General features: G+C 43.5%; 1 protein-coding gene across 1 annotated transcript; it reads left to right on the top strand.

Annotated features, from left to right (window-relative positions):
- Window positions 1-9585: 9585 nt before the first annotated feature.
- On the top strand, window positions 9586-10524 carry LOC133041191 (olfactory receptor 10V1). The gene has a single exon (XM_061121650.1). The coding sequence runs from the start codon at window positions 9586-9588 to the stop codon at window positions 10522-10524; it is 939 nt and encodes a 312-aa protein (XP_060977633.1).
- Window positions 10525-11727: the final 1203 nt, after the last annotated feature.

Raw genomic sequence — 11727 nt, 5'->3', positions numbered from 1 at the left:
AATAAATAAGTATGGCTGTGTTCCAATAAACATGATTTACAAAACTAAGCAGCCTGCAGATGGGGCCTATAGGCTGTAGTTTGCTGAAACCTGCTGTATGTATTGCTAAAAATCTTTATTCGTTTATTACTATTTGGCTGCAGTGGGTCTTAGTTGTAGCACGTGGGACCTTCACGCACATCACGCGGGAGCTTTTTCTGCAGCGCTCGGGCTTGTTGCTCCCCGTCACGTGGGGTCTCAGTCCCAGACCAGGAATCAGAGTGGTGTGTTCTGCACTGCAAGGCAGAACTTAACCACGGACCGCTGGGAAGGTCTCTGATTCCTGCTTCAGAGCGGGGGAGCAGAGGTTTGAATTTTGGTGCCATTCTTTGGGTGTGTGACCTTGGCTAAGTTACTAACATCTATCCCTCGGTTTCTTTATCTGAAGAATGAGGTTAATAGTATTACCTCCTTCATCAAGCTAATTGTGAATATTAAGTGATACACGTGAAGTACCCAGAAAAGTGCACATGGTGGTTTAGTCACTAAGTCTTGTGCAACTCTTTGCAACTCCATGGAGTTGCAAACATAAAACATGTTCAACAATACATAGTGGAGAAAGGATAGTCTCTTTAACAAACAATATGAGGAAAATTGTATATCTACATTAAAAAAAGAAAATGAAACTGGGTCTTTATCTTACACCACACACAAAAATCAACACAAAATTTGTTAAGAACATAGACGTAAGACCTGAAACCATACAATCCCTGAAGGAGAACACAGAGGGAGACTGCGTGATACCGATCTTGGCGATGATTTTTCCATGGTGACAGCAAAAGCATGAACAAGAAAAGCAAAAATAAACAACTAGGACTACATCAAACTAAGAAGTTTCTGCACAGCAAAGAAAACAATCAAGAAAGTAAAAAGGTAACCTGAAGAATGAGGGGAAATGTTTGTAAACCATAAATGTGATAATGGGATAACACCCAAAGTATGTAAAGAATGTATACAACACAAAAGCAAAAAACCCACAAATAATCCAATATTTAAATAGGCAAAAACCCCAAATAAACCTTTCTCCAAAGAAGACACACAAATGGCCAAAAAGTATATAAAAACATGTTCAATGCAACTATGTATCAAGAAAATACAAATAAAAACCACAGTGAGGTATCACCTCACTCCTGTTAGGAGGGCTATTATCCAAAAGTCAAAAGATAACAAGTCTTGGTGAGGCTGTGGGGGAAAGGGATGTCTTATACACTGTTGCTGGGCCTTTAAACTGGAGCAGCCACTATGGAAAAGAGCATGAAGGCTCTGCAAACAGTTAAAAACAGAACTACCACGTGGCAGTGGAATCTAGCAATCCCACTCCTTGGTAGACAGGCGAAGGAGATGAAATCAGCATCTCAAAGAGATTTCTGCATTCCCGTCTTCATGGCAGCGTTATTCGGAGTATCTGAGATATGGAATCAAGCCAAACGTCTATTGAAGGATGAATGGATTAAAAAGTATACACATATACATGTGTGTATGTACATATACATTAAAAAACGCAATATTAGTCAGCCTAATAAAGATATCCTCCCATCTGAGACAACATAGATGAACCTGGAGGAGGTTACGTTAAGTGAAATAAACTAGACACAGGAAAACAAATGGTGCTATCACTTACATGTGGAATCTAAAGTTGAACTCGTGGAAACAAAGAGTAGAAGGGTGGCTACCAAGGGCTCGGGAGTGGCGAGGACAGGGAGATGTTGGCCAAAGGGTACGAGTTTCAGTTATAAGAGGAGTAAGTTCCAAAGCTCAAACGTACAACATGGCGACTGAAGTTAACAAAAACGCACTGTATACTTGAAGTTATCTAAGCGCATTGATATTAAGTATTCTTAACACAGATACAAAAAGCTACATGAAGTGAAGGATGTATTAACTAGCTTGACCATGGTTCAGTTCAGTTCAGTCGCTCCATCATGTCCAACTCTTTGCGACCCCATGGACTGCAGCACGCCAGTCCTCCCTGTCCATCACCATCTCCCGGAGCTTACTCAAACTCACATCCATTCAGTCTGTGATGCCATCCAACCATCTCATCCTCTGTCATCCCCTTCTCCTCCTGCCTTCAATCTTTCCCAGCATCAGGGTCTTTTCCAATCAGTCAGTTCTTCATATCACATGGTCAAAGTATTGGAGCTTCAGCTTCAGCCTCAGTCCTTCCAATGAATATTCAGGACTAATTTCCTTTAGGATTGACTCCTTGCTGTCCAAGGGCTGGAAATAATACATTTGAGAGTTACCAGCCTGTTGTTTGTATTTAAAGTCAAATAACTAAACTGGATTACTTATCCCCAAAAAATGTAAATAGAAAAGAGAAACTGAGAAAAAGACCCAGCTTGAGTGGGAAAACCAGCAATATAGACTAAAAAATTAATCCTAAATCAAACCAGTCCATCCTAAAGGAGATCAGTCCTGAATATTCACTGGAAGGACTGATACTGAAGCTGAAACTCCAATCCTTTGGCCACCTGATGCGAAGAACTGACTCACTGGAAAAGACCCTGATGCTGGGAAAGATTGAAGGTGGAAGGAGAAGGGGACGACAGAGGATGAGATGGTTCAATGGCATCACCGACTCAATGGACATGAGTTTGGGCAAACTGGGAGTTGGTGATGGACATGGAGGCCTGGCGTGCTGCAGTCCATGGGGTCGCAAAGAGTCGGACACGACTGAGCGACTGAACTGAACTGAGACTAAGAAGAAATATCAAAGATATGAGAGGAAAGTCAGGAGGAATTAATTTCCCAGGAACAAATGGAGAAGGGGAGGGTGTCCCTGGTGGCTCAGTGGTAAAGAATCCGCCTGCCAGTGCAGGAGACAAGGGTTCAGTGCCTGATCCAGGAAGATCCCACGCGCCGCAGAGCAACCAAACTTGTGCACAACTGTTGAGCCTGTGTCCTAGGGCCTGGGAGCTACACCTACCGACCCCAGAACCCTGGAGCCTGTGCTCTGCACCAGGAGAGTAGCCCCTGCTTGTTGCAACTAGAGAAAAGCCCACACAGCAACGGAGACCCAGCAGAGTCAAGTAAATAAATAATGTCATAAAAGAGAGAGAGAATGGGATGTTGCAGAATATGGAAAAGAGCAATGAATAACACTCCATGTGGACATTTCCTGTTTTGAATATGATTTCAAGGTAAATCAGTGAAAATAATCATTTTTCTTTTCCCCAGCTAACCTCATCATTGAATTCATCAAGTGACTGAAGAATTAATCCTTAGGGAAGATGTACCAATGGAATAGTCCTGATGCAATTTTAAATATTAGGAACACTGAATTTAATCTTGTAGCTTTATGCTTCCCAGACAGACCTTCCCAAGTCATCTCTGGGGACCAAGAGTGTCCCTGTAGTCAGCTTTGTTATTACAAATGTCATTATTTGATGATAATTTTAAGTTTAAACATCACAGGAACTTCAGAGGTTAGTTCCAGGCTATAGAGATATGATAAGTAAAGCCAGGTGTTGCCTTATACAGAAAGAAGAGGCAGGATGAAATATTCTCTCAGTCCCAGAATTGAATCAGATCTAGTTTGAGAAGTGCTTTAACATAGCGATATACTCAAATCCATAAGTGATCAGCAAACCAGCCTTGGGATTCTTTGAGGACAGACCACTGGTGTCCTCAGCATTTAGCAAAGATTCCAAGTAAATCTGCAATGACTTGTAGTCCACATGAGTACATTAAAAGGTAAGAATCTTCTTCTAGACTCCGTTTTAGAAGCTTGGGAAAATCTCTAAATTGTAACCAGGACAAGCCTCGTGGTGGACATTGTCCAGGAACAGAAGCTAAGCATGGAACTTTTCCCAGAAACGGTTGAAGTTCAGTTTTGACTCAGAACCAGTGTTCTATATTAGACAGTTGAAGGGGAGTTCCATAATACATGCTGTGAAATCCATGCTCTCCAAAATGATGAATGGCCGGAAGGAGGCTCTTCCAGTATGGTCAAGGGATCGTGGTCCAGATCAGGCTGCTGTTTCAGTCACTCGGTTGTGTCTGAATCTTTTCTGAGCCTGTGGACTGCAGCCCACCAGGTTCCCCTGTCCATGGGAATTTCCCAGGCAAGAATACTGGAGCGAGTTGCCATGTCCCACTCCAGGGCATCTTCCCAGCCCAGGGATCAAATCTGTGTCTTCTGCACTGGCCGTGGGTTCTTTACCACTAAGCCACCAGGGAAGCCCCCAGATTAGACCGAGTCCAACACTATCCTAACCTGAAATACAGAGATGTCAGTCCTTTCAAGGATTTCTCTGGTTTAAAAAATCCATCATCACAAACATCAAGCTTATAGAAGTCAAAGAACTAGAAAATTACCTCTGTTATGAGAGGAATAGCTAGAAGATTCCTTCTCATTAAGAATCCCCCATATGTGTGTACCTATGGCTGATTCATGTTGAGGTTTGACAGAAAACAACAAAATTCTGTAAAGCAATTATCCTCCAGTTGAAAAATAAATTAAAAAAAAAAAGAAAAAAATCCCCCATATGCGTGAAAAAATAATTCTAATTACATGAACTTTTCAAAAAGCATTATTGGATAGAAAGAGATGTGCCTGAGTTTTCCTCACACCTTTTCCTTTTACGACACCCTTAGCTGAACTTGACTTGTATTCTTTTTATTACTGTATCTCTCTTTCAATTTTGAGCTCTTTGAGTGTTGACACGCCCTCTCATTCTCCACTTCTCCCTCTTCTCCCAGAAACTAGAGCTATGCCTGACATAGTGGAGGGTCTCGATAAGCGTCTTTTAATATTTATTAAAGTGGCTCATGAATGAAAACCAGCAGCACAGGGCACTCGCGCGGCCCTCTGTGGAGGCCTGAGTGGGAAGGAAGGCCAGAGAGGGGCTGTGAGTGTCCGCACGGCCGGCTCCCTCTGCCGTACACGGCAACTGACACTGTAAAGCACCTGTGCTCCAATAAAAATTAATGTTTTTAATTCATGACAATAAATAGTGATTAAAGGAGTAGCTGGTGAGAGAGGGTGAAAAGAAAGAGCAAAAAGAAAAGAGGGAGATTATAAGTTAGGGTTCTGAGCACTGGCTTTGTAAGGATCTGAGAACGGTTTGTGGCACTCACTTTACGGAAGAAAGCTTGCTGATGAAGGACAATTAGAGCGAAAGGACTTGACTCTCCCGGCCCCGCACCGGTCAGCCTCATACACAGTCACCGCTCAGCGAGGTGTGCTTGACTTTCATGACAGAAGCGAGATTTGCTTCAGCCTGAACTAGGAATTGCTCCTTTCCCATTTGCCGGCTGGGCAAGTTGGTTAAAACCTTTAAGCCTGACTGTCTTCATCTGAAAAAAATACAGACAATAAAAGACTGAAGGACCACTAAGGGAAAGATGCCTGTAACAAGATTAGCATGGCATGCAGGACCCAATAAATATTATCTAGTACTATGCAATAGGAGAATAATGCCTTTTGTTGAATGCTGTTGGTCTGAACATATCATTTGATTTACTCAGACTGTGCCTGTGAAAGTATTATGTTGAAAAGTATTATGTGAAATTGCCTATATGCTACCATTATCAACTTTCAGAAGCAAGTTCCATATGACTCAAGGAATTAACAGTAAAGGGACATAATTTTGGCTCATCTTTCCAGATGCTGCTGCCAGAAAATACTCTTGGAGTCTCTTTCAGAAAGTAAATAGTCTCTTCAGACATACAATTTTCTCAAATTTACAGACATATTTAAAATTTGCAGTCCATAGGGTTGCAAAGAGTCAGACATGACTTAGTGACTGAACAACAACATAAAATCTATATTTTATTTTATGAATTAATTTTATGAATGCTATTTATGAGTTCATAAATTCATATATAAAACTCATTTATAATGACACATAGACAGTATTATTCAAGAATGTTTTATAAGGACAAAAAACATTTGTTTGGGTACATCTGATGTAGGAATCCTCCAACTGGTACAAGTACCTCCAGGAGACTCAGAAACCTCTGCTCCAAACAGGCTTTCAGCCCTCTGAATGATGGTTACATTATTCCCCCTTTCCTGTTTATCCCACAGTCAGAGCTCCCAAATTAAGATTTTACTTTTATCTTCAGGTGAGTCCAAATTTGTGCTAACAGATAAAACATTAAGGTCAATTAGGCCATGCAGATAAACCATGGTGTAGATTATAATTATGCCTCTCTAGTCCAGAAATACTGTAATCCAACATTTTTGGTCTCAGATCTTAGGTGCTCTTTTCCCAATAGACCATCCAGAGTTCTGCCTGTGACTGAACTATAATCAAATAACAAAACCACTTGAAAGTGCCGGAAGTGTGAGTTGCTCGGTGACACCCGACTCTTCACAACCCCATGGACTGCAGCCCTCCAGGCTCCTCTGTCAGTTGAATTCTCCAGGCAAGAATCCTGGAGTGGGTCGCCATTTCCTATTCCAGGGGATCTTCCTGACCCAGGGATCGAACGCAAGTCTCCTGCATTGCAGGCTGATGCTTGACCGTCCAAGCCACCACTTTGGAGACATAAAGCATAGGGGAAAGCAGTGTAGTATAGACAAAGATTAAGCACAAAAGCTCCATGAACAGATTTTCAAATGCTAGCTTTCCTACTGCTCATTTACTTGACTTCAAAGCACTTTTTAACCTTTTTAATCCTATATGTCTTCATCTGTAGATTGGGGAGATAATAGTACATGCTTACTAAAGTGGTTTAATACAGGTGTCCCCAACCTCTGAGGTCTAATGTCTGATGATTTGAAGTGGAGCTGATGTAATAATAATAGAAATAAAGTGCACAATAAATGTAATGTACTTGAATCACCCCCAAGCCATCTCCCCCAACGCTGGTCTGTGGAAAAACTGTCTTCCACAAAACAGGTCCCTGGTGCCAGAAAGGTTGGGGACCACTGGAATGGATGAAGCAAGCTAACCCAAGTAAGTATTCAGTACTGTCACTTTGCCTAGGACTTAACTTGGAATAAATGATAATTTGTCCTAAGACAGAGCCCTTGTCCTCCAGGAACGTCGAATATAATTTGGAACAGAACATACAGACACAGTAAAGGCTGTATATTAACCCTAAAATCATAACACTATGAGTGACAAAGAATTTCGGAGAAAGGAGAGAGCGATTTAAACTGGAGTGTTCCAGGAAGACTTCACAAAAGAAGAACATAACCTAGAATTTTAAAAGTGGGCAGGATCTGAATTAGGCAAAAGGGAGAGGTTTTCTAGCTAGAAGGAGAACAGAATTATATGAAGCAGAAAGGTGAAAGATAAATAACAGGCCAATGAGTGGGCCACATGGTGCATAGGAGGGATAACCGAGGGCCGCCCTCAGTGGGGTTAGCCTAAAGAGGTCAGACCCAAGAGAGACTGGAATAACCAGCAGAGGGTGTGAAAAGCTGGCACTTAATAAACAGGAAGGCATTAAAAAGCCTTAAGCAGATGAATTATGTGATCATGGAGAGCAAGATGAATTATAGAGAGAAAAGAAGAGAAATGGAAGATTAGAGGGAAGGCCATCACGAAAATCCCAGTGGAAGATAACAGCGGACAGAACTGATAAGGGACCAAAGCAAAGGATATGCGAAACCTTTTAGTTGCTTAAACACTTACTTGCTTCTTTCCGGCCGCCCTGAGCCTGCACTGCCGTCACAGGCTTTCTCCGGCTGCTGTGAGCTGGGCTGCTCTTCACTGCAGTGGCTTCTCTTGTTGCAGAGCAAGGGCTCGGGGAATGCAAGAGCAGAAGTCGTGGCCTGCAGCATGTGCAGTCTTCCCAGACCAGAGGTCAAACCCACGTTCTCTGCTTTGGCAGGTGTGTTCTTAACCGCTGGACGACCAGGGAAGTCCTTGATTTCTATTTTATAGTTGATTAACTGTGTTGTGTTAGTTTCAGGTACAGCAAAATGACTCAATTATACATGTATCTCTTCTTTTTCAAGTTCTTTCCCCATGTATGTTGTTGTGGAGCAGTGAGCAGTGTTCCCTGTGCTATAGAGTAGGTCCTTGTTCAATTTAAAATGTGTCAGTGCACACATGCCAGTCCTGGGCTTCCCTGGTAGCTCAGCTGGTAAGGAATCCGCCTGCAATGCAGGAGACCCCAGTTCAATTCCTGGGTCTGGAGATCCCCTAGAGAAGGGATAGGCTACCCACTCCAGTATTCTTGGACTTCCCTGGTGGCTCAGATGGTGAAGAAATCACCTGCAATGTGGGAGACCTGGGTTCGATCCCAGGGTCAGGAAGATCCCCTGGAGGAGGGCATGGCAACCCACTCCAGTATTCTTGACTGGAGAATCCCACGGACAGAGGAGCCTGGCGGGCTGCAGTTCGTGGGGTCACAGAGAGTCGGACACGACTGAGCGACCGAGCACAACCCACGCCAATTCCAAGCTTCCCGTCTATCCCTCCACCCCAGCTCTTCCCCCCGGGTGTGGTCTCTGTGAGTCTGTTTCTCTTTTGTAAGTAAGTTCATTTGTATCACTTTTTTAGATTCTGCACATAAGGGATATCATATAACATTAGTCTTTAGAGATGAGAAGTTCTGAAGGACACTATCAGTGTTCAGGGACCAATAAATACTGATATTATTGGATAAAACAGAGGAAGCAAAACAAATCAATAAAGTCCCCAGGTTTTAAACTGAATTACAGAGTTTGTTTGTTTAATTTTTTCTGGCGTACAGCTGCTGTATAATGTTGTTAGTCTCTACTGTACAGAAGCGTTCATCAGCTGTTCATACATATATACATATACATCCCCTTTTCTGGGTTTCCTTTCCATTGAGATCAGCACGCAGTATTAAGTAGAGTTCCCTGAGCTACCCTAGGTTCTCATTAGGTATCTGTTTTATACACGGTATCAATCGCGTATGTAGGCAAACTACAGAGCTTGTGATACAGTATCACAACACACCTTTTTCTTTAAACTTTGACATGCATCTACTTGTACCTTCCTCAAATTTTTTATTTCAAGTTTCCCATGATGAATTGATACCCAATTTTATCTGTTTTGTAAACTTGAACTTTAAATTGGCCTTATACATTCGTTTGTTCAGAAGTACTTCTTGAGAAATTTTCTTTGCCAGGTACCGTGCTAGACACTGGAATTAAAGTAAAGGTGGACAGAATCCCCACCACCGGGGACTTCTCAGTCTTCAGCACAGGAAGGGAAAGGAAGAAAGGTGGGAGAGGGGCAAATGTATCCATTGCAATGTCACGTGATCGGCTGTGACATGAAAGCGGCCGAAGTCCCTCCGTGCGGGGAGGAGCCGGGAAAGCATCCTGGTAGAAGAGACGCCTGGTATGGGGGAGGACACGGTCAGGGACTCTGGCGGGACCCACCGGCCAGCACACGGAACTCCGCTCGGTGATACGTGGGCGCCTGGGTGGCAGGCGAGTCTGGGGGAGGATGGACACCCGCATATGTATGCTGAGTCCCTTCTCTGTTCAGCTGACACTATCGCAATACTGTTAATCAGCTGTACCCCAACAGAAAACAGAAAGTTTACATTCAAAAGAGACACTTAGAGACTCATGTCATCTTCCGTTTTCATAGGTCCAATGCGGTACCCATGGAGGAAATAAATAAAACCGCAAAGGTACAATTCTTCTTTCGTCCATTCTCAGCTGACCCTAAGGTCCAGGCGGTGATTTTTGTGGTCTTCCTGGCGATGTACCTGACCAGCCTGGGTGGAAATGCCCTCATTGCAGTTACTGTTCAGATCAATCATTCCCTCCACACTCCCATGTACTTTTTCCTGGCTAACCTGGCAGCTCTGGAAATCCTCTATACATCTTCCATCGCCCCCCTGGCCTTGGCAAATCTTCTTTCAATGGGCAGAACCCCAGTTTCTATCACTGGATGCGGCGCCCAGATGTTTTTCTTCGTCTTCCTGGGAGGGGCTGATTGCGTCCTGCTCGCGGTCATGGCTTACGACCGGTTGATAGCGATCCGTTACCCTTTACTATACACCCTCCTCATGAGCTGGCCCTTGTGTGTGGAGCTGATGGTGGGGTCCCTGGTACTAGGGTTCTTGCTGTCGCTACCACTGACTGTTTTAATCTTCCGCCTCCCGTTCTGCACCAAGAGTGAAATCTACCACTTCTACTGCGACATGCCTGCCGTCATGCGGCTGGCTTGCGCGGACACGCGTGTTCACCAGACGGCTCTGCATGTCATCAGCTTCATCGTCCTAAGCATTCCCCTCTCGATGATCTTCGTCTCCTATGTCTCCATCGTGGTGACCGTCTCACGGATCCGGTGCTCGGAAGGGCGCCGCCGGGCCTGCTCCACGTGCTCCTCCCACCTGTCGGTGGTCCTCCTGCAGTATGGCTGCACCAGCTTCATATACTTGTCCCCCAGGTCCAGCTACTCTCCTGAGACGGGCCGGGTGGTGTCTGTGGTCTACACCTTCATCACTCCCATCTTAAATCCCTTGATCTATAGTATGAGGAACGAAGAATTGAAAAATGCCCTCAGGAGGGCACTAAGCAGGTTCCAGGTAGGATAGTGCTATGACTTATTTAAATCAGGACACTTCTGAGAATGAAATGGGAGGCTGTTAATAATTATGCCCGGATGGTCTGCAGGAGCCAAGAGTGTCCTCAGCTGAGACATGGTGTTCTAGGAGCGCCAGAGGACGTGGCTGGTACTAACTGAAATAAAGCTTTATCACACAGGGCAACACGGTGTCCTGGGCGTGGATGGAGGAGTAGCAACATTTACTTGCTGGACATCTACTGGGAACGAGGCACTTTATGTGGGTTCTCTCACTTAGCCCATTATAAGTATCATTGTCTTCTTTACTTTAGAAAAGAAAACTACAGTATCTAACAGAATATATACCAGGATGAGAACACAAGTATTCAGAAATCTAAAGACTAAGCTGTCTTCACACAGTGATGCTCTCCTTGTTCTAGGCTTGCTCTGCCAGTAGGAATATGTGTTATCTTGTACAAGTCTCCCTAAGCCTCTAGACTTCAGTTTCCTTATTTCTGAGGAGACAAAGCTGAACTAAAAGAGTACACCTGTTCCTTCGAAGGTCATAACAGTATGTTCCAAATATTGGCCAAGCAGACCCTGAATGGGGGGGAGAAAAAGGAGGCTTTGCAATTAACCAAAGGAAGGTGGACTTTTTTTACATGTCTTGTTTTGTTAACCAAAATGAAAACTCATGATTCTGTTGACAGTGTTTAAAGAGCACCCCAGGAATAAAAAGGATAATAATAATGGAGGAAAGCATTATTTAATAAGTGAAAATACAGGGGAGGAAGAAGGTGGACAATGTTGAATTTGGATTCCTTGAGAATCTCTTCTATCTCAGAGAGAATTCCAGACTCCACTTGAGCTTCCAGGGAGAGAGATCATTAACTTGCAAGATATTCCACTCCTCCCTGGACAATTCCAGCTATTAAAGTACCATCACCTACCTCAAGCTAAAATCTGTCTGCAGACAAATTCCTCCCACTGTTCTTATTTTCACCCTGTTAAGACCTTTCTTCCACGTGTGATAAGAGCTGATTATTTGTCTTCTCTGTCTTCAGTCCTCTTTTCTCTAGAGCAAGTACTCCGTCAACTTTTCCTCCAGGAGATCATATTTGAAACATTTCATCATACAAGCCACCTTCTAGATTTTTCTCTAGCTCCATATTCTTCTACAAATTTTCACCCAGAAATAAAATCCACTGGGAATATGTTATTCTGAGGGAACTAT

The sequence above is a fragment of the Dama dama genome, chromosome 1 (genome assembly GCF_033118175.1).
Source record: "Dama dama isolate Ldn47 chromosome 1, ASM3311817v1, whole genome shotgun sequence".
Classification (NCBI taxonomy): Eukaryota; Metazoa; Chordata; class Mammalia; order Artiodactyla; family Cervidae; genus Dama; species Dama dama.
Note: the sequence above shows the minus strand (reverse complement) of the source record. Positions and strands in the feature narration are given on the sequence as shown.